Raw genomic sequence first — 23,984 nt, 5'->3', positions numbered from 1 at the left:
AAACTAAACTTTTTATCACGCGGGACGCTTTTATAAACATCGAAAAGAGAGCTCTCAAATATTCCAGAAAATGCTACACCGTTCTACACTTTCATTGATAAAATCAATGAATGAAATAAGAAAAAAAGAATAGGGGGATCGTACACTTCGGCCGAATGTAAAGGGGCTGTATATTCATTACGGGAAACTATTTACAGGTTACTTTACTACAATGATTACTATTTACAGAATTTGTAACAATACTTTGAATTCAAGATGTCAAAATTTAAATTAATTTTTCTTTTTTTTTCCTCTGCTTAGTTACGTGGTCGGCGATTGGGGGCCCTGCAGTGTCACGTGTGGTCGAGGGCTGCAGACCAGGACCGTCGAGTGCAAGATCCTGCTGGACTTCTCCAGGACGGTGGCCACCATCAAGGACCACGAGTGCCCTAGTAAGTAAAACACCGATTGTGTTATTGAGACCTTAAAAAGCGGCTGGTGACCAAGTTGTTGTCATTGAAAACAAAAAATGACGCAAAAAACAATTGAGGCAGTGAGAAGCAAAGGGATGTAAGTGGACATTTTCCAGTTTTGAGAGAAATGCGTTTAAGGGGGTTACATTACCTCAAAAATGATGAAACGATCAAAATTTTTTTTATTGCTTATTTTGCTATTATCTGCCTATTCTGAACACGGGGGAAAAGTTTCATTGCTTTAGTTCTAATATTGAAAAAGTTATGCGTGGTTTTAGGCCATGCTCGCTATGTGTTCTTATGCAAAAGAAAAACTTCAAATTGCTTTTTCTCGATGATGGTTTTTTTTGTGTTTTCGTGTCATTAGAATCCCTAAGGATTTTTTTCTATTAAAGATACAGCTTTAAAGTAATACTTTTTGCAATTGGGATAATATATTCAACAAAACTGTGCATGGGATAAGCATTTTATAAATTACTCTCATGTTTAGAGCATGTTAAACCTTGAAAAAACAATTTAAAAAAAAAACTTTGATTTTTTACATAATTAACGACAGAAAATTTTCTAATAAACTCATAAGCAAATGAATGCACAGATTTTTAGTGATGATTATTGTGATCGTTTTGCGAAAAACGTTTCTTAAATGAGTGCAAAAATAAAAAAAGCCTTAGGGATTTTAAAAAGCTGAAGTTTTCGTCAATTTTTTGAATTTTCAAAAAAAGTAGGCAATATTTTTAACTTTTGAAAACAAATGATTGATTACGAAATAAGTATACATGTTATGGTTTCAAAGAAATATAAAATTTATATAAATTAAAAGAAATTGTTTGAAAGGTATTGTGAACCCTTAAAGATAACATCCTGGGTAGGCTTTCATTGAATTTTTTTTTCTCTATATCATGCTGTACAGTAGCGACTACCAGGGCTACTAGTACTACTATCTCTTGCCCCAAGACTACACCTACCATGTGTACTGGTTATCTCCAAATTTTTAATTTCGCCACTTACAACCCTTTGCCTCTCACTGCCTCAATGGGGTCGTTTCCAAAACTTTAAAAGTATTTTTTTAAGAAAGAGCGCGCTTAAAAACATAGAATCCGACCATTTTTCAAATAATTTATTTAAGTTTAATATTTTTAAAAAAATGACTTAAATCGGTGTTCTTTCATCGTTTAACGCTTCTGTTCGATGACATCACAAATGATGAAAGGCCATTCAGTGTTTCCATTTTCACGGTCCAAAATATTTAATTCGCATCTTTACTCACGCGTATTGGCAACGATGGGGTTGGTAGCAAGCGTGGAGCGCAATTTCAATTCGCTGCTTGATTATCATAACGTGGAAACGTTATGCAGAAAGATGCGTCAAAGAGCATCATTTGTGACGTCATCAAGACCACGCCTTGTTTGAAAAATCGGACATTTAAAAAAATTAATTAAAAAAAAAAATCTGTTGGGAAAATGAAAGTATTTTCTGGGTCCATGTTTTTTTTTTCTTCCCCCCCTCTTTTTTTTTTTTTTTTTTTGCTCATTCTATCCATTTTAATGACTAAAGTAGTACTTTTGACTGAAGGAAACTACACCCATTGTGGATCACTAGATCGATGGCGATGTTTTCAAAACATGTATGAATCTTTTTTTTTAATTATTATTATTATTAAACGACAACATTATAACCAAATTAGAATTAATTGATAATTACAGGGTGCGTCTCGATGTCCTCCTGGATTCGGAAAATTTATTTAAAACAAAGATATTACAGCAATAATTTTGACTTTACTGCACAGATAATTTCGACAAGTTTTTCACATTTAACAAATGTTAGAAGTACGAATCTTTCGTGATGCAGCAGACGTTAGGTCTAAAGTCTAATTAATGCTTCAATCACTGGTCTAAAGTCTAATTATTGCTTCAATCACTGGTCTAAAGTCTAATAATTGCTTCAATCACTGGTCTAAAGTCTAATTATTGCTTCAATCACTGGTCTAAAATCTAATTATTGCTTCAATCACTGGTCTAAAGTCTAATTATTGCTTCAATCACTGGTCTAAAGTCTAATTATTGCTTCAATCACTGGTCTAAAGTCTAACTATTTCTTAAATCACTGTAACATACCCGATCCATGGCAGCAAAAGTGGTTGATATCTTTTGCAGTTTGGTCTTGTAAATCACGTGGAACATGGAGTACGAACAGACGATCTTTGATGTAAACCCATACAATAAAATCGTCTGTCGGATAAAGGGGGTGGTGCCCCGTCTTGTTGGAAAATGAACGACCTTTGACCATGCTACAGCGAGGTGAAGCAAGAATTAGACTATAGACTTGATATCTGTTGCATTACGAAAGGTTCACGCATCTGACATTTGTTAAACAAAACTTGTAGAGTTTCTTTCTTCAGTCAAGTCAACGTTGGTTGTATTGGTTAAACGTTTGTTTGCAAAAGCCTTCCAAATCTCTGTGGGAATTGAATGTCTTCCAAACCTCTGCGGGAATTGAATGTCTTCCAAACCTCTGTGGGAATTGAATGTCTTCCAAATTTTATCCGTCATTCTCCCTAGTTTTTCATTATTCAGCTGTGCTAGTGTGCAACACCAGAAGAAAAAATTAGGCTACGTTGATGCTTTCAACTTTCGGAGGTATAGAAAAGCAGCCGACTTCTTTCTGTTGAAGACAGGGAAATTTGTGAGAACTTGCGTCTTGGGTGATTTATCCGGTTCAAACGTTATCCGTATTTTGGATCAAACGTGTTGTTCAGCTTCAATGAGATATCATCTGCCTCCAACTCGGTTATTGGCCGTTCCAGACTGGTTAGTTCATAAAAAGGGTGAAACTGCAGTCTCTGGAATGGCATGTCGGTGCAGTGTATGTAGTTCTGCCTTAGCTTATTGGCTGTTCCGGACTGGTTAGTTCATAAAAAGGACGAAACTGCAGTCTCTGGAATGGCATGTCGGTGCAGTGTATGTAGTTCTGCCTTAGCTTATTGGCTGTTCCAAACTGGTTAGTTCATAAAAAGGGTGAAACTGCAGTGACTGGAAGGGCATGTCGGTATAATGTATGTAGTTCTGCCGTAGCTTATTGGTTCTTCCAGATTGGTGAATTCACAAAAAGGGTGAAACTGCAGTCACTGGAATGTCATGTCGGTGCAGTGTATGTAGTTCTGCCGTAGCTAATTGGTTGTTTCAGACTGATTAGTTCATAAAAAGGGTGAAACTGCAGTGTGTGCAATGGCATGTCGATGCAGTGTATGTAGTTCTGCCTTAGCTTATTGGCTGTTCCGGACTGGTTAGTTCATAATAAAGACGAAACTGCAGTCTCTGCAATGGCATGCCGGTGCAGTGTATGTAGTGCTGCAGCAGCTTATTGGCCGTTCCAGACTGGTTAGTTCATAAAAAGGGTGAAACTGCAGTCTCTGCAATAACATGTTGATGCAGTGTATGTAGTTCTGCCTTAGCTTATTGGCTGTTCCGGACTGGTTAGTTCATAAAAAGGACGAAACTGCAGTCTCTGGAATGACATATCGGTGCAGTTGTAGTTCTGTCTTAGCTTATTGACTTAGGAGCCTTACTGATAAATGTTACTCATCGCTTAATAACGCTATTAAACTACTCATTTCATAATTCTCTTTCTCAACCCCTTGTCACAGTTTTAATAAGAGGCCAATGATGCGGAGTAGATTTGCTACTGAAAACATTTCATTAAGAACTTGATCTCGCTCGAAATGAAGCCGGGGAACGTACTCATCAATAAATAGTTCTTACTCTGACGTATTCCATTACCTGTTTATCTCTTTAGAATCCTTTTAGAGTAATTTCCAGCCCCGAAGAATAAAAACTCGCTTCTTTGGTCCACAGCCGACATCCACTCAATCGAACGACCGATACCCGTCGCCGGCATGAAACAGAACTCGAGTGCCAACACAACTTCCCGCGCTTTTTTCCTCTCTGCCTACCTGCAGCCGATATCGAAGATCTCCCCCATCTTTTGACAAATCAAGACCTGGCGACGAAAACAAATCGGAACAAGAGCGGATCTTCAAAGTCGTCTGGAGTGTTTTTGCCGAAAAGAAAAACAATTTCAAAATTCCAGATGTTTGAATAACTCTTTTCAATAAACATGAAATTCTTCCGAATGCGTTTTTTTTTTCCACCCTTCCTTCCTTCCTCAGAACCTCCCCTTTAATTTTGTTCGTCATTGAGTGCGTATTTAACGGTCCAATGAGCGTCCAGCACTTAATGCGGGCTCGCTCCAGGAAGAACCTCTCTCCGTGGAAGAACAAAGCCGGGGCTTCTGGAGGGTGCATCGGTGCGTGGCGCCACAAAAGGCTCCTTTTGTAAATACGGAATCGTCTTCAGAAGTAGATGTTTTTGAAGAGGAGTCAGTCTCTCAGAAGCAAAAGGTTAAATAATGGACGGGGAGCAGAAAAATATTTGCGCCGGTAAATAAAGTCTCTCACCATTATTACCCCCGTTTTTTTGTTTCTTTGTGTTGTGAAGAAAATGGCACAAAAGCCGATCTTGGGATTGATTATTTGGATTCGCCCAAGTTGAATTTTTCTAAAAGAGTGTTCCAGGAGGGACGATCACACCCGAGGGTCATATCAAGCAATCCCTTCTGGGTTGCGAACAAACAACATCGGTTTCGATTTCGCGGTTTAAAAATGTTCCATAAGGGATGTTTCCACTTTCATGTTTGACTTTCGCGAGTTCTTGAGCAGACGGCAGGGATGAAAAGTTCTTGCATTGGTGGAATTTCTGAAGAACTCCGCAACGTTCTGCGCATTACAGTGGTGCCCTTATTCCAGGATGGTGCTCAAGCCCTCTTGGTGGCAGGACCACGCCTACGAAATACTCGACCACATAGACCAATGCGAATTCACTCTGTCTTGAAAGAGTTATTAGCCCAAGAGCCCATGAGAGCTGGACCTACGTCATAGTATAAAGGAGTGCTAGACCTACGTCATTAGTAAAAAGGCCTTTTTTTTTTTTTTTTTTTTTTTGCACAAGGACATTACAGCAGGTAAGAAATGTTCGCTTTTAATTGAGCTGAGTCAGGCTGGTTTTGGCAGGACACAGGTAGCAAAGATCCATAAAATTGCTTCAAAAAGCTAGACAGCATATACATGAAATACACCGCCAAGCTCAGTCATTTCCAGCCGAGGACTGCAGTTTCGTGCTTATTAGCACTCATCAGCCCGACATAGAAAAGTGACTGAGCTGGAGACGGAAAACCTCTGAAGGAAGCCAAGAGTGCCAAACGAACTCGTAGCTAATATAATTAGCGCAGACCAGACGAGTGACCGAAGCAATGGTTCGGTTCAACTCGAAGATTGAAGGCAAGGCATGGTATATTCAGTAAATTACCGCCCATTAGCCATTAATCATTTGCTGTACTCGGCTGGAAATGACTGAGCTGGCGGTGTATTTCATGGATTTCTGCTTTAGCTCTGTCTAATGGGCGGCAATTTACTGAATATACCTTGCCTTGCCTTCAATCTTCGAGTTGAACCGAACCATTGCTTCGGTCACTCGTCTGGTCGTGCTAATTATATTAGCTACCAGTTTGTTTGGCACTCTTGGCTTCCTTCAGAGGTTTTCCATCTCCAGCTCAGTCACTTTCCTATGTCGGGCTGATGAGTGCTAGAAAGCACGAAACTGCAGTCCTCGGCTGGAAATGACTGAGCTGCGGTGTATTTCATGTATTTCTGCTTTAGCCCTGGCTAATGGGCGGTAATTTACTGAATATAGACATCATAGATTTATTCCATGTCACGTGACCTAGTGGTCCCCATCCATCCATCTCCGATTTGGAGGGCGTTCTACAAAGGTGCAGGCATGTCCTTGAAACTAACCTATGCAAATTTTCAGCTTACAAGACACAAATCATGAGGATCTAGGATATCTCAAAAAGAAAAGAAAGAGTGGGTTCCAAAATGGACCTCCGATGGGGAAACCGTTCCAAACATAGCAATTCGTTTTACAAAGCTGATCCGCCATTTTGGAGCCCCCCTTTTCTTCGATCCTAGATCCTCAAGATTTGGGTCTTGGAATCTTAAAATTTGTAACGGTAAGCTTCAAAGGCACCTCTATAAAATTTCGTTCAAATTGAAGATGGTCTGGTGGACACGGACACGACGAGGTGACTTGACATGTGTTGCATTCTCATGCCTTATTGAAATTATACTAAAAACCTGTAGCTATACTTAAAAATACTCGCAAAGGACTAACCTTCATAGTTATAAGGTTAACAGGATAATATTTTTATTTGCTCTTTCAACATTGCAAACTCTGCTCTTCGAAATCCTCCGAACAAGCAATTTAAACCAAAGCTCTTGTTACCTTGACAACAGGGATGCCGACACACGCGACTCAAACATAACATTATATAAACTATTTGCAAGGCTTAACAACATGGAACGACTCAGTTTTTGACGCAACTTTGCTACCTGTTTTCTGCCAAAATCCAGCGCGAATCAGCTTAAATAATAGCGAGCCTTTCTAACTTGTTGTGATGTCCTTATACAGAAAAATTTTGGACCTTTATGCTATGACGTAGTTCTGGCGCTCATTAGCTCTTAGTTTATTAGATGCGGTCCTGGATGACTTGAAACATCAGAGATATTATTACAAACTGAAAAGTCAGGGAGATTTTGAATTTCTAGCGAAGAAAATTTTCTGATTACAAAATGAAGAATATTTAAAAGTGACAGTTCAAATGAAACATATTTGCACTTTTTCTTCTCTATTGCTCGATAGAAAGATGTCGAACCATGGATTGAGCAATACCCGCGGATTACCAAGATTTATTTTACCGCCATAAGGATTACAATCATAGAACGACAGCCCGGTTAATACATCTAGAGACAGCAGCTTCGTCCCTTCTAAGGACTCATCAGTCTTTAACAGTCGATAATCGTGCTGGAGACAGATGCACTGTAAAAAATACCCGTAATTTCAACTGTTTTTTTCCCGTAGATTTGACGGTTTAAACCCGTTTCGTTGAAAAACGGTTTTTTCCCGTTCTACGCTTCAGCTATGAACTGTTTAAAACCGTAAATTTGTCCTTGTATGGTGAAAGACCGTTATGTTGACGGGTTTTCTCCGCAACTTTTACGGTTTTGCACAACCAACCCAGCTGCCGGTAAAAAAACCGTAAATTTTACGGATTTTTTTTAGTGTGGCATCTTACTGAAGCTGATATTATCTTCAAACTACTAGCGAAAAGTTATCTTAGCTGTAATGAAAGGACATCTGCCTCCGTCTAGATCATCTATTCCAGGTCCAGCCTGATGAGTTTACAACAGGGATGAAACTGCTTTGGCCCCGGCTTGAGGGTGTTAACTCACAGCTTATTGTGTTAAGGATGTTTTAGCTTTTTACACTTGAGCACTTCCCATATTGCTGAAACTATCACCAGCAACTTTTAATAGTTACATTAACAATCACCAGCAACTATGCCTCCAATATAAGTACTAGCTGACATTTCAACAACTCTCATTTTAATGCCATCAAAATTTGCATGGCATTAATAGTTACTATATTTCGCCAATAATTCCCATTGAATAGCGTCCGAATCAGAAACAGCTCGTGCTCGCTTGCATAAAAATGGCGTCGATGAGTTAGCTGGTGCTTAGTAGTAGTATTTGAGGGTGACAGGAGAGATCAAACTGCTTTGACTCGCCTGAGCACAAGTCATCTAAAAGCCATCAGATTTTTCCATGGTAATAGGACTTTCCCAATTTGCACCAAATGTCATACCGAAGAGGCCACTGCACAACATCTGATTTTTACTTTCTTCTATATCTAATATATAGAAGAAAGTATTGGATTCGTTCAAATTTTCGAATTTCGATTTTTGACGGATTCGAACGTTTTGAGGTGTGCTGAGTCCATTTCGACTATTTTTGGAAAATGTCTGTCTGTATGTGTGTGTGTGTGTATGTGTGTCACGTCTGTGTGCGACCAGTTTTTTGTGGCCACTATACAGCAAAAACTACCGCATGAAATCGAACGAAACTTGGTACACATATGTGCCCCTATGTGAACTTGTGCCCATTGGTTTTTGGCGCGAATTCCTCCAAGGGGGGTGGAGCAATGGGACGTTTTTCGAGTTACGCGTGATTGCTATTCCTCAGGAAGTAACTGGCGGAATCAAACAAAATTTGGTCCATATGTTGCCATTAACAGGAACAGGTGCTGATTCAATTTTGGTGTCAATAACTCAAACGGGGGTTGAGGTATAGAACGTTTTTTGTCGTCAATTGTGACTGCTGTATCTCAAGAAATAATGAACGGACTGAAAGAAAAATTTATCGGCAAGTAGCCCTTAGTAGGTATAAGAGCTGATTTTATTTTGGTGTCAACAGCTAAAAAGGGGGTAGCGCAATCGCCCGTTCTTTTTTTCCATTGTGAGTGCCCTATCTCAAGAAGTAATGCTACGTTCTGGTTGAAATTTGGAATATATGTGAATCCATATGTAAACAGGCTTTGGTTCAATTTTGGCGCCAATCGTGCCAAGAGGTGCTGATTTATTTTTATTATCATTATTTTTTAGCGAATAAGAATAGTTTTATTAATGCAACAATAAGAAAGATAAATCGTAATAGATTGTCGTCTGCGTATTTCTCGTGATTTTAATTGTGTGGAAATGATCGGAAATATTATCTCAATGATTTAAAATTTTTAACTGTTGCCATCTTATGTTTGTTAACAAATAAAATATTTGTAATTAATTCAAGCAAGGCTTTTAAAATAACTTTCAATTTTCGCTCTTTGCTTTGCTTTTGCGATAATTCAGACATTGGGATGGTGGTCAAGTTTTTGCATGTGTCATTTCGTTTTCGTTGGGAATATTGCTTCCTCGTCAAGCATGTGGAGGGATCAGAAAAAAAGATAAAAATATAGAAGAAAGTTTCGTGATGGCCACAACATACTAGTTTATTTTCTGCTTTGTGGAAACCAACGGAACATTGTTTTGTGTCTTCAAATCGGGGGCTTCTTATTAAGATATCCGTAATACATGTGCGAGAGCCAGTCGCAGCATTCAGCTGTGTTACGACATGTATGATGTTCGTACCGATGCTTCTGTCTATTGGGTAACTGTGAACAACAAGAATTTATCTATTGTTACATAACGTTGAGAGATAAAGGGAGGGGAGACGCCGACTTCCTAAATACTCTATAATTAAATAAAACAAAACTAGAATACTTTTGTTATTAAGATCTTCGTAACACATCTGCGAGGGCATTCAGCCGTGTTACGACATGTATGGTAATTTTACCGATTTTTATGACTCTTGATGCTACAAGGTAATTACGTATAACAACCACTCAACCACGACTGTCATAAGGTTGACAAAATAAAAGGGGGGTACCCTGACTTTCGGATCTGCTCTTACTTGATGTGTATAAGATTCAAAACTGCAAAATAAAACAAAACATAAATAGTGATGAGAAAAACGCGGTATAGAAGAAAATTGTGGATTTTATTTTAGTTTTTCTTGTCATTTAATCGCTTTTTGTTTTGAGCAATCACGATTGCTTATTGGTTTCATTTGACTGTTTTGGCGTCGTATCATTTTATTTTCCCACCAGCACCCTCTGCAGCACCACCGTCGACCGGCCGTCTCACGATACACACACATACATACACCTACACACATATACAGACACCTACACACACTTACACACACCTACACACACTTACACAAACACATACACACATTCAAACACATACACATACACACACACCTACACACAACTATCCACACACTCATGCCTGCACACAGACACAAACACATATGCCTACACACACATACACATTTTCCCCCCTACACACACACAAACACTCATACACCAGCACCCTCTGCAGCACCACCGTCGACCGGCCGTCTCACAATACACACACATACATACAATTACACACATATACATACACCTACACACATACATACATACACCAACACACACTTACACAAACACATACACACATTCAAACACAAACACATACCTACACACCTACACACAACTACCCACACACTCATGCCTGCACACAGACACAAACACATATGCCTACACACACATACACATCCCCCCCCCAGACAAACACGCATACACACAACTACCCACACACTCATATCTGCACACAGACATAACACACATGCCTACACGCACATACACCTACACACACTTACACAAACACATACACACATTCATACACATACACACAACTACTCACACACTCATGCCTGCACACAGACACAAACATATATGCCTACACACACATACACATTCCCCCCCCCCCACACACACAAACACTCATACACACAACAACCCACACACTTATACCTGCACACAGACATAAACACATATGCCTACTCACACATACACATACCCCCCTACACACAAACACATACGCCTACATACACACACACTTGTGATTGCGAAAGACATAATTTGAATTCAAGATGTCAAAATTCATATTAATTTATATATATATATATATATATATATTTTTTTTTTACAGTTCTGCGTCCGCCGAACGTGAAGAGCTGCTACCCGCGGCCCTGCTCCTTCGACCTGGGCGGGAAGGACGGGCCGGGCCGGAGGGCCAAGGGGCAGGCCGTGGGCATCGAGGTCACCTACTCCTGGAAGGACAAAGGGTTCACGCCCTGCAGCGCCTCCTGCCTCGGAGGTGAGTCTCACGACAACTGGAAGCGTTCCCTCTTAATGAGGGCAACATTTCCATGGTTTACAAAGGTTTAGTACATAGACTAATAATAAGAATAGACCGAGCTATGGCAACCCTTTGCTGCTCATGAACCAAACCATGTGACTGGTGGATATCCTAGCAACAGCGGCCGTTGATCGTAGCACACGATCAACGCCCGCGAGAAATAAAATAAATAGAATGGATGGAATGCGGAATATTTATGGAGTCCGATTTGTAAATTTGTTATTCTAAGTTGTAAATATTTTGTTAATATAGTGAGTTTTTCGTTTAGATAGTACTGTGCATTTTCTTTAGTCCATTTCAATAACTCTCTAAGCAATAAAAGATACAAGCGCCCCAATAGAATCGGCAAACGGTAAGATTTTGACCTACAATTTCAATTTAAGATTCCGATTAGTACATTTTTGCGTTAACGCAAAACGTTTACGCCATTACGTTCACACCAACGCTGACGTGGCAGTTCCGAATGAAATAAAAGTGACTAAAAACTGTGATCAAAAACTAATTGCTAATGTCAAAATAATGCATAACTAAAAGAAAAACAGTTCAATCTCTGCACCTGGAAAAAAAATTATAATGAAAACACAATACTTAAAATACATGTCGAGTGCCAAAGTATAGATAATGTTGCCATCTAGCAACCATGCCGCCAAAGTTTTCGCCGAGCCTTCCACCAGTCACATGATGTATCCATGAACCAATTTTTTCAGCAGCAAGTCTGGGAAAGCTCGGTCTATTATTATTAGTCTTTGGTTTAGTATTACGAGGGTCGATCCAAAATTAAGGTTCGCATCCATTTTGCAAATATACAGCGCAGTCTATTCTCATTGAAATTTACATCGTTGGGAAGAAAAAACGTTCCTCTGTTTTTATGTACAACCGCCATCTTTTTCTGTGCATTATTGTCGACGTTGCCCTAACTTCTGTATCGAGTGTCACAGAATTCCACCTACGGTCGAAAGTATAACTTCTATCTCCATTAGAAAAAAAAGTTACAAGCGAATTAAATTAAGTTCAAAAATCTTTCTCCATTAAAGTTTTTAACCATTTTATTTTGCGTTTCCACGGTAACGCTTTTTGAATCCATTGTTCATTTCCATCTTTCTGATTTTCAATTCTTAAACTTATTTTATTTCGTGTTTCTATGATTACGCCTTTTAAATCCATCTTTCTCATTTTATTTAAATTTCTCAAAAGCATTTTAGTATCTGTCATCATTGTTTGGAGGGGAAATTTTGCATGATTTTTTTTTTCTTTTATTTATGCCTGATTGTTGAATATACAGTGGCTCCCAAAAGTGTTCGTACACCTACGACTTTCAATGAAATAGGCCCCTATGCAGTGGTTAGAATTAATATTTCGGAATAGGTATTTAATTATAAGATTTATGATCTATGTTTAACAAAACTACACGAAAAATTTTAATAAAACATTAAAACTTAATTTTTTAAAAATCAAAAACCAAAATGTGCCGGAAATTTTATCTCACAAAAGTCTTCGTACACTTTGAAAAAATGCAAAAAATTAGTAAATAATCTAACTTTTTACAAAATTATTATTTAGTAGAATATCATGCAGTATCAACAACAGCTTTTAAACGCCTGGGAATAGCTTTCATTGTTTTTTCTTTCTTTTTTCATGCAATTTCTGAATAAGTGTTCAACCGCACTTCGATTCTTACTGTTTCTAGTTCGCTTTTCGTTTCAATGGAGTATTTTCGTAATCTAGCCACCAGATATCTCCAAATATGTTCTATTAAGTTTAAATCTAGCGATTGAGGAGACATTTCTAAGTTTAAGGACAATTTTTGAGGCCCCAAACGCAAACGTGTACTTCTTATCGTTATTTTGATAAAAAACAAAGTTGTTTCCGATTGCCAAATTTTGGCCTAATAGTTTAAAATTGTTTTTTGAAATATTTAAGTGAACAGTATGATTCATTATTTCATCAAAAAATTCCAAATTTCCAAGTCCTGACGCTCTTATGCACCCTCACACAAAAACACCTTCACCGTCCTGATTAACTGATCCAGCTAAGTTCTTAAGATTAAATTCCTCATTTTTTCTTCTATTGACAATTATACAACAATTTGTCCCAAAATATTGAATTTATTTTTATCTATAAGTAAGACGTTGTTCCAAAACGTTTTGAACTTATTTATCATTGATTTTACGACGGAAAGCGTAAGTTTACTGTTTTTCGTACGAACAAGAAAATTTCTGCGGGAAGAGGTCCCCTTCAATCCAGCTAATCAGAGAACTTGGCGAACAATTTTAGGTGAAAATGTTTCATTTAACTCTTCAGAAACTTTTTCAGCGCTCAAACGTGTATTTTTCATAATTTTTTTAACTGTAAACCTCCGATCACGCTTTGTTAACTTTGCCAGTTGACCTTTTCTTGCCTTGTTTTCGATCCGATTCTTGTCTTTAAAGCATTTTATCAAGTACTTCACTATAGAATGGTATGAATTAACTAATTTAGAGACATTTCAAACCAATTTATGGCTACTGCGAGGGATAAAATCAAATTTCGAACCGTGTTTGTTGTTTTCTACGCATACCTGCCATTTTAACATAATAAGCAGAATATTAGGGAATAAATAAACAAAAAATTAAAGCCAAATGACTTTACAGTGTCATTACAATGCAAAAATAATAAAAAAAAACCACATATGATAATTTTAATCATGAATTTATTCAAAATATTTCAGTGTACGAAGACTTTTGTGGCGTATTTTTTCTCTGTCTCATCGTTTTTTGACAAATTTCAAAAATAAAATTTGGCAATATTTTGAAAAAATACTACTGGGTTTTATTCAGAATGGCATAGGAAAGGTGTGAAAAAAAATTGGACTTCATATTCGAATTCAGTTTTGCGTTATTTTGGTTTTACTACAAAATTTCAAGGTGTACGAACACTTTTGGGAGCCACTGTACGTCACTTGACACAATTTTTGTTTTCAAAATAGACTGGGCAAAGCCGGGCAATGCAGCTAGTCTGAAATAAAATTCATGACGATACTCAACACATAAAAGTGTGCTTCTTTGTGGCTGATTTCTGTCTTTAATTGTAAAACAGTTTAATGACGGGACGTTTTTTTTTCGTCGCCAGCCCCGTGACGTGCCTTCTAAAATCCGCTCTCTGGCCGCATAAAATATGCAAGAAACGGTTGTTGACAAAGCAAATATGTGACCGATTTCTCAGTGAATAGTTAGCTCTTTTCTCTGGAGAAAAAAAAAGTGAAAATCGTGCTCTTTCTTTTTTCGTGTTAACAAATAAAAATATTGCATCGAACGAGTTAAGATCTCGACCACAGAGACATTGGGAGAGTTTTTTTATTATTTAGTGAAGCGAAAGTTGACTTTTTTAGGTTTGAATGAGTTTTTCTCGAAAATGTAAAACAAGTATAGTTTTTTCTTTTCTGTTTCATTTTAAGTTTTTTTTTTTTTCTTTTGAGCAATCACGATTGCTTATTGTTCTCACTTGACTGTTTTGATGTCCTTTGATTTTATTTTCTCACCGCCACCCTCCGCACCATCACCGTCGACCGGCTCCTCCCGATGCTGCTCCTCTAGCGAAAGCCGTCTCCAAGTTGCATCCATATGCTACACACACGCGCATACACACACAACCACGCACACGCACACATACACCTACACACACACACGCACACATACATCTACACACAAACACATACACCTACACACATACACAAACACATACACTCACAAATACATACAGACACCTACCCAAACATTCATGCCTGCACACAGACACAAACACATATGCCTACACACTCATACACATACCCCCCCCCCCACATACACACACATTCATACACACAACTACTCACACACTTATGCCTGCACACAGACACAAACACACATGCCTACACACATACACATACCCCTATACACAACACACATACCCCCACACACAAACACACACGCACACATACATCTACACACACACACGCGCACACATATATACACACAAACACATACACACGCACACACATATACACACAAACACATACACCTACACACATACACAAACACATACACACACAAATACATACAGACACCTACCCACCCATTCATGCCTGCACACAGACACAAACACATATGCCTACACACACATACACATACCCCCCCACACACACATTCATACACACAACTACTCACAAACTTATGCCTGCACACAGACAAAAACACACATGCCTACACACATACACATAACCCTACACACAACACACATACCCCCACACACAAACACACACGCCTACATACACACACTCATGATTGCGAAAAACATAATTTGAATTCAAGATGTCAAAATTCAAATTAATTATTTTTTTTTATTGCCGAGTGTAGTTTTTCTAGTGTAAAGTGATTAACACTTTTGACTGTGTCTCTCTAAATAGTAAAACTTGATCACTGCTGTATTTTTTTTTTCTGTTTAAAAAAAATTTGTTTTTGTAAAAACTCAAAAAACCGGACTTTTGTGTCATCAGATACATAATTTCTTGAATGACCACTTTTTAGCCATAATTTGCTAACATTAGCCATTACTAGTAAAAAGTCAATACTCGAAGTAAGTACATTGCGTTTGACAACCGCCGGAAGGAGCTGATGTCGGCGCATGCTCCGCAGTAATGATGTTCAGTCTGTGTTTTGATCTTGTGCTATGAACATGATGTAAATACTCGTAGTTGTAACAACAGAAGTTTATGTTATAAATTAGTTCAGTTATTGTGTCCACAACCCCCCCCCCCCCATTCAAATTTTATACTATTAAAAACTGAGTGTATCTTCGTATCTGTCTACGTTTGTCACTCTACTTCCTTCCGAACGCCAGAGAATGGATGATCGCACAAGGTATCGATAGATTTTTAATTTTTCGGACATTGTGTTTAGGTCGTGTTCTTTTTCCTACGGTATTCATTAGCGGAGACATCAATTAAAACATCAATTCTCTGCAACGTTTCGCTCGCTTAAAAAGTTACCAATTCTCTGTTGCTAGAATTGTTTCAAACTTACATGCAAGGAAACGAACCTACAGAATACTTGACCTTGGAGCAATAGTTCCTGGTTCAAGTTGTAAGTTCGACATGAGGCGTGGAGAAAATATTATTAATTAATGTTCTACTGATTAAAGAAGGGATCTAAGGACTTTTAACCTTCAAATTTTCGATTTTCTGTAAAAAAATCTATGTTATGCATACATTAATTCTGAACAATTTGATACCTTATTTATTACCAAACGCCAAAAACTTTTCAAGTTATCGTAAAAATGCGTAAACTTTCCCCACAGAGATTTATGTTAACAGCAGCTGTTTAGGCCTCTTTTTCTCAGGTGCCGGTTTCTTCGGTTTTCTCGTTTTGCGCGCATGATATTTCAGAAAGTATATTATATATTTCCGTAAAACTTTTCATGCATGTTTGTCTAGTTTATTTTTATGATCTGAACCTAAATTTTAACTAAAAATGAAAGTTAATATTTAAAAAATATATATATTTTTTTGCCCAAAATTTTGGAAATTTTTGATATTAACTTATAAAATTTCTAAAAAATAAATAAATGGTTTTAAAAAAATAAATAAATTTAGGATCAGCTCATAAATATAAACCAGATAAACGTGCATTAAAAGTTTTACAGAAATATATAAGAAACTTAATGAAATATATCATGCGCGAAAAACGAGAAAACCGAAGAAACCGGCACCTGGGAAAAAGAGGCCTAAACAGCTGCTGTTAACATAAATCTCTATGGGGAAAGTTTACGCATTTTTACGATAACTTGAAAGGTTTTTGGCGTATGGTAATAAATAAGGTATCAAATTGTTCAGAATTAAAATATGCATAACATAAATTTTTTCCAGAAAGTTGAAAATTTTGAAGGTTAAAGGTCCTTAGACTCCTAAGGAGTGACTAAGACTGCGCCATAAAAAATTTCAGGGGAGTAATTTTGAGGGTATTTCTCTCACTTTGGGGGGGGGGGGGGCGCGCTTCATGATGTCTGAGGGAGTGTGGCATTCCTCCTTGAGGGGAATGGGCATCCCTGTGCTGTTTAATTAATGTTCCGCCGCGTTCTTTTTCCCGCCTCAAGCGACAAAAGGGGACGAAATCCCCGAAGTACACCGCTGTTGGCGGGCTACAGAAATTGTCGTAGGCGGCGAGATCGAGGCGGCTAGTCTAGCCACCCTGTCAGCTGGTTTTAGAAAATATATTGATAATTTATATTAGGGATATTAGGAAAAATTATTATTATAGCAGGGTAGTGGAACCTTGGAACAGCTTACCGGAAGAGGTGGTCATGAGCAAGGGAGTAGATAGTTTTAAGAGGGCCATTGATCTTCACTGGGGATTGTAACAGCTTGGAACAGCTTACCGGAAGAGGTGGTAATGAGAAAGGGAGTAGATTTAAGAGTTTTAAGAGGGCCATTGATCTTCACTGGGGATTGTAACAGCTTGGAACAGCTTACCGGAAGAGGTGGTCATGAGTAAGGGAGTGGATAGTTTTAAGAGGGCCATTGATCTTCACTGGGGATTGTAACAGCTTGGAACAGCCTACCGGAAGAGGTGGTCATGAGCAAGGGAGTAGATTTAAGAGTTTTAAGAGGGCCATTGATCTTCACTGGGGATTGTAACGGCTTGGAACAACTTACCGGAAGAGGTGGTCATGAGAAAGGGAGTAGATTTAAGAGTTTTAAGAGGGCCATTGATCTTCACTGGGGATTGTAACGGCTTGGAACAACTTACCGGAAGAGGTGGTCATGAGAAAGGGAGTAGATTTAAGAGTTTTAAGAGGGCCATTGATCTTCACTGGGGATTGTAACAGCTTGGAACAGCTTACCGGAAGAGGTGGTAGTGAGCAAGGGAGTAGATTTAAGAGTTTTAAGAGGGCCATTGATCTTCACTGGGGATTGTAACAGCTTGGAACAGCTTACCGGAAGAGGTGGTCATGAGCAAGGGAGTAGATTTAAGAGTTTTAAGAGGGCCATTGATCTTCACTGGGGATTGTAACAGCTTGGAACAGCTTACCGGAAGAGGTGGTCATGAGAAAGGGAGTAGATTTAAGAGTTTTAAGAGGGCCATTGATCTTCACTGGGGATTGTAACAGCTTGGAACAGCTTACCGGAAGAGGTGGTAGTGAGCAAGGGAGTAGATTTAAGAGTTTTAAGAGGGCCATTGATCTTCACTGGGGATTGTAACAGCTTGGAACAGCTTACCGGAAGAGGTGGTAGTGAGCAAGGGAGTAGATTTAAGAGTTTTAAGAGGGCCATTGATCTTCACTGGGGATTGTAACGGCTTGGAACAACTTACCGGAAGAGGTGGTCATGAGAAAGGGAGTAGATTTAAGAGTTTTAAGAGGGCCATTGATCTTCACTGGGGATTGTAACAGCTTGGAACAGCTTACCGGAAGAGGTGGTAGTGAGCAAGGGAGTAGATTTAAGAGTTTTAAGAGGGCCATTGATCTTCACTGGGGATTGTAACAGCTTGGAACAGCTTACCGGAAGAGGTGGTCATGAGCAAGGGAGTAGATTTAAGAGTTTTAAGAGGGCCATTGATCTTCACTGGGGATTGTAACGGCTTGGAACAACTTACCGGAAGAGGTGGTCGTGAGAAAGGGAGTAGATTTAAGAGTTTTAAGAGGGCCATTGATCTTCACTGGGGATTGTAACGGCTTGGAACAACTTACCGGAAGAGGTGGTCATGAGAAAGGGAGTAGATTTAAGAGTTTTAAGAGGGCCATTGATCTTCACTGGGGATTGTAACAGCTTGGAACAGCTTACCGGAAGAGGTGGTAGTGAGCAAGGGAGTAGATTTAAGAGTTTTAAGAGGGCCATTGATCTTCACTGGGGATTGTAACAGCTTGGAACAGCTTACCGGAAGAGGTGGTCATGAGCAAGGGAGTAGATTTAAGAGTTTTAAGAGGGCCATTGATCTTCACTGGGGATTGTAACGGCTTGGAACAACTTACCGGAAGAGGTGGTCATGAGAAAGGGAGTAGATTTAAGAGTTTTAAGAGGGCCATTGATCTTCACTGGGGATTGTAACGGCTTGGAACAACTTACCGGAAGAGGTGGTCATGAGAAAGGGAGTAGATTTAAGAGTTTTAAGAGGGCCATTGATCTTCACTGGGGATTGTAACAGCTTGGAACAGCTTACCGGAAGAGGTGGTAGTGAGCAAGGGAGTAGATTTAAGAGTTTTAAGAGGGCCATTGATCTTCACTGGGGATTGTAACAGCTTGGAACAGCTTACCGGAAGAGGTGGTCATGAGCAAGGGAGTAGATAGTTTTAAGAGGGCCATTGATCTTCACTGGGGATTGTAACAGCTTGGAACAGCTTACCGGAAGAGGTGGTCATGAGCAAGGGAGTAGATAGTTTTAAGAGGGCCATTGATCTTCACTGGGGATTGTAACAGCTTGGAACAACTTACCGGAAGAGGTGGTCATGAGAAAGGGAGTAGATTTAAGAGTTTTAAGAGGGCCATTGATCTTCACTGGGGATTGTAACGGCTTGGAACAACTTACCGGAAGAGGTGGTCATGAGAAAGGGAGTAGATTTAAGAGTTTTAAGAGGGCCATTGATCTTCACTGGGGATTGTAACAGCTTGGAACAGCTTACCGGAAGAGGTGGTAGTGAGCAAGGGAGTAGATTTAAGAGTTTTAAGAGGGCCATTGATCTTCACTGGGGATTGTAACAGCTTGGAACAGCTTACCGGAAGAGGTGGTCATGAGCAAGGGAGTAGATAGTTTTAAGAGGGCCATTGATCTTCACTGGGGATTGTAACAGCTTGGAACAGCTTACCGGAAGAGGTGGTCATGAGCAAGGGAGTAGATAGTTTTAAGAGGGCCATTGATCTTCACTGGGGATTGTAACAGCTTGGAACAGTTTACCGGAAGAGGTGGTAATGAGCAAGGGAGTAGACAGTTTTAAGAGGGCCATTGATCTTCACTGGGGATTGTAAATGGACTAGGACCAGTCTAGCTGGTCGTCACTTTTGTATTTGTATATAAAGATGTACTGATGTGGCGTTCGATCTTGCATTCCATTGTTCTCTTCCAGGGACGCGGGAGTCTGTGATCCAGTGCTTGCGTGACCACGACCAGGCCGTCGTGAAGCCCTCGCTGTGCGACATCACCCTCAAGCCTGACGCCATCACGCAAACCTGCAATGACATGCCCTGCCCACCCAAGTAAGTACCCCCCTTTTCCGTCTGACTCCCAGTGCTGTTTCCGTAGGGTATACTCCATATACGCCGTATACTCTCAAACATTATTTAGACATATAGCGTATACCCTCAAGCTCCAAAAATTTTCTTACTATGACATATTATGTATATGATCGCATACACGTATTGTGCGTGGTGGTTTACTGGGAGTATGTCCTCAGAAAAAGTGATGGGAACATCACTGCGGACACCAAGTGCTTTCGAACCAGCCTGGACGTTACATCCATCGAGAAGAGTTAGAATGGAGGGAGTCTTTCATTCGTGAAGCGAAAACCCCAAGTCACGTGACAGCTTTTAAAGAAAGGCATTGGAAGAAATCAAGTCTCTTTCGCTCGTTTGACGCAAAACGTGCCGACCATTCGTCGTTGTTGAGTCCCGTGACTTGGGGTCTTTCGGTCGATTTCTGCTAAGCCAATGCTCCCTCTATTTTAATTCCTGCTCTAGGGTTGGAGGGTCAAACTCGGAGTCGTGAATTTTTTGGTGAAGCAGTAGAAGTCGGGAGTAGAAATCTTTTAAATTCCAGGAGTCGGAGTCTCATTTTTCCACCGACTCCAAAGCCCTGGTTGCGTCCGGGTTCAATTTAAGCAGGTTCATTTCTGCGCTCTATCAGTACTGTCTGACCACGGATTGTATGGAAAGACAAACATCCGTTTTACGGCCGGAAATGGATTGAACCTATTATTTTTTACCGATGTCAGCTTTTGCAGAAGCAGTCTCATTCATATGAGGGAAATACGCGCATCAAATTTTTACTTTCCCCCCTTATTTCCAAAGATTCGTCTTATCTGGACGTTTGAAAATTCCATGCAATCCGTGGTTGGACAATACCACACTGTTAAAAATTTTCCGGAAAATTTACGGTAATTGTTACTGGCATCCATGTTGCCAGTAACTATTACCGTATAAAACAAATATTACTGTAAAATTTTACGGTTTCCTCGGTAGGCCACAGCAACCAATTGGAGCTGGGATCGCTTATTTTTCCGGTATAAATTACCGTAAAAATCAGCGATGCGTTAAGTCTGCCATTTCACAGTAACAATTACCAGAAAATCTTCCTGAATTTTTAACAGTGTATTTGTTATTGTGTTAACGTTATAAACTCATGGGAGCTCAGTTCTTGTTCTTCCTTCTTATGTCAACTTTTACTCATTTAAAAACATTCGGACTATTTATGAATTAAAATAAGTTCTAGAGGCTATACTGCCGTAAGAAGGCAAAGCGCAGTATATTTGCAACTTCTTCCTTATTTTGTATTTTTGTAATCGATTGTATTTGAGCTTTGTACAAACTTGCTCACTTGATTTCTGCTGGAAATAAAGCTCAAAAAAGGGGGGAGGGGGCTTCGAATTCCAGCACTTTTCTTTTGTTAGTATGGAAACCAAAACGCTGTTCTACAAATATATAAAAAGCGTATTTCCTTCCCAGTGCAGTATGAAGCTTCCACACAACTTTTTTTTTAGAAATAAGGCGCTGCTTTAACTCTATTGATCTCATTTTGAACATCATTGTTCGATAACTAATAATGAAATGATGGATTACCTCTTATGTAGCCATACTAACCATTTCAGCGACATAAGTATAATTGGGTATTTTTCTCTATTGCCGTCTGAGTACGCGTCATACCACTGCTGTCAGAGATAGAGCACGGGTCATCAGGGCTAAATTTTGTATTTATAGCGCATTATTAATTTGTATTCTGTATTTATAACGCATTAAATGTTTTTTTGTGTAAAGCGCCACCTATCGGTGGCTTTTTGAACTATTTTTTATTTATTAAGTGTGAAGCGCATCATTTGAGTTATCTGTAGTTCAAATTCCATCTCATTCGAACCAACAGAATGGAATCTAAAGCCCTCTGTACGCTATAGGGAAGAGGCTATAGGCTTGCTGTGCAAGCCTATAGCCTCCCCCCCCCCCCCCCCAATAAAAGAAAGCAGAGTTGTTGAAGAAAAGTACAGGGTCAGCGAAGATATGTTGTCTACTTCAGAGGGCTCTAGATTCCGTTCTGTTAGTTCGAACGAGATGGAATTTGAACTGCAGATAACTCAGATGATGCGCTTCACACTTATTAAATAAAAAATATTTCAAAAAGCCACCGATAGGTGACGCTTTGCACAAAAAAACATTTAGTGCGTTATAAATACAGAATAACCTAAAATGAGTTACAATGACAACAACGTGCATAAAGTACAAATAAAGTAGTAAAATAGAGTTGACAACAACGTGCATAAAGTACAAATTTTTAACTCTATTTTGCTACTTTATATGTACTTTATGCACGTTGTTGTCATTTTTACTCATTCCATAGTACAAAGTTTTCGACTGCTTTTTTACAATAGCCTAAAAATATCATGGTAAAAGCTTTTCTGGTTTCAAGAGACTCTAGTTTCCTTTGAAGTGGGCAGCTTATTTCTTGCTGACTCACCGGACTTGGCTCCAACTGTCTTCCGCTTGTTTGAGCATTTCCTCTCCGGCAGGTGGAACGTGACGGACTACGGACCGTGCTCGAAGCCGTGCGGGGGCGGCCTCATGCGTCGGAAAGTGCAGTGCCTCCACGAGATGATCCGGGGCGCAGACAACACGCTGGTGGTGGAAGCCAACAAGTGCCCGCCCCCCAAGCCGCAGGAAGAGATGTTCTGCAACGTCTTCGACTGCCCCTACCACTGGAAGGCGGACCCCTGGTCCAAGGTTCGAATCCTCTTGTCTCTCTCTGCTGTAAAGCTCTTTATGGTGCGGCTCCGATAAGTCGAGTGCAGTCGAGTCTCGACTTACGCGAGGGATGGGTTCCAAGGTTCCTCGCGTAAGTCAAAATTTCGCGTTGTGGAAAAATATGTGTATAAATTTTTTTTTAGAAGCATACCAAATTCTTTTAGATACTTATGAACACTCTTAAACCGCTTTAAAGCATTCCTCAACTATACACTACAGCTTCTTACATAAAAAAACTGAAATTTTACTGTATTTAAGGGGGTCCGGGACACATTTTGAATTTTTTTTTATTATATACTTTAGAGTTTTGAAATTTTTTACACTGATTTACCATTTATTTAATAAGCAAAATCATAACATAAATATGAAAAAAAAAATTTATTTTAGTTTAATTAGTTTTTTTTTTTTTTTTTTAATGGGGTTGCTTTAAATTGCTATGACTCAAAATATTCATGATCAATTTTCATTTTTTTTTAAATAAATTACGCACAAATATCTAAGCTTTAATTTTTATTCGGCGATTTTAAAAATATTGATTCAATAAAAAATAAAAAATATTTGAAGAAAAATTTCGAATAATTCGAAGATACTTTTTTTTAAAAAAAATCGTAATTTTTGCAGTAAACGTTTTTTTCGAATTCGCCGAATAAAAATTAAAGTAAACTATTCGAAAAAGATATGCTCCGAGTTTCATTACTTTATCTTTATCGGTTCCTGACTTATGAGAGTTTGAATGCAAGAAATCGGGAAAAAGTGCATCATGGAGAAAAACGCGTTTAAACTTTTAAAGTTAAGTGCACATTAGTTAGGTGCATGCAACAAAAATAATTATATCTTTCGTTCTATTTAGGATA

General features: G+C 39.0%; 1 protein-coding gene across 1 annotated transcript in view; it reads left to right on the top strand.

Annotated features, from left to right (window-relative positions):
* Nucleotides 1-23,984, top strand: part of LOC129226157 (protein madd-4-like) — a 125,670-nt gene that overhangs the window by 33,536 nt on the left and 68,150 nt on the right. The window contains exons 6-9 of the mRNA XM_054860757.1: nucleotides 301-431; nucleotides 10,974-11,141; nucleotides 20,253-20,382; nucleotides 22,899-23,109. Of these exons, the coding sequence (XP_054716732.1) occupies nucleotides 301-431; nucleotides 10,974-11,141; nucleotides 20,253-20,382; nucleotides 22,899-23,109 (640 nt within the window). The remainder of the gene's footprint in view (nucleotides 1-300; nucleotides 432-10,973; nucleotides 11,142-20,252; nucleotides 20,383-22,898; nucleotides 23,110-23,984) is intronic.

This window comes from Uloborus diversus, chromosome 7 (assembly GCF_026930045.1).
Source record: "Uloborus diversus isolate 005 chromosome 7, Udiv.v.3.1, whole genome shotgun sequence".
NCBI classification, from domain to species: domain Eukaryota; kingdom Metazoa; phylum Arthropoda; class Arachnida; order Araneae; family Uloboridae; genus Uloborus; species Uloborus diversus.
Note: the sequence above shows the minus strand (reverse complement) of the source record. Positions and strands in the feature narration are given on the sequence as shown.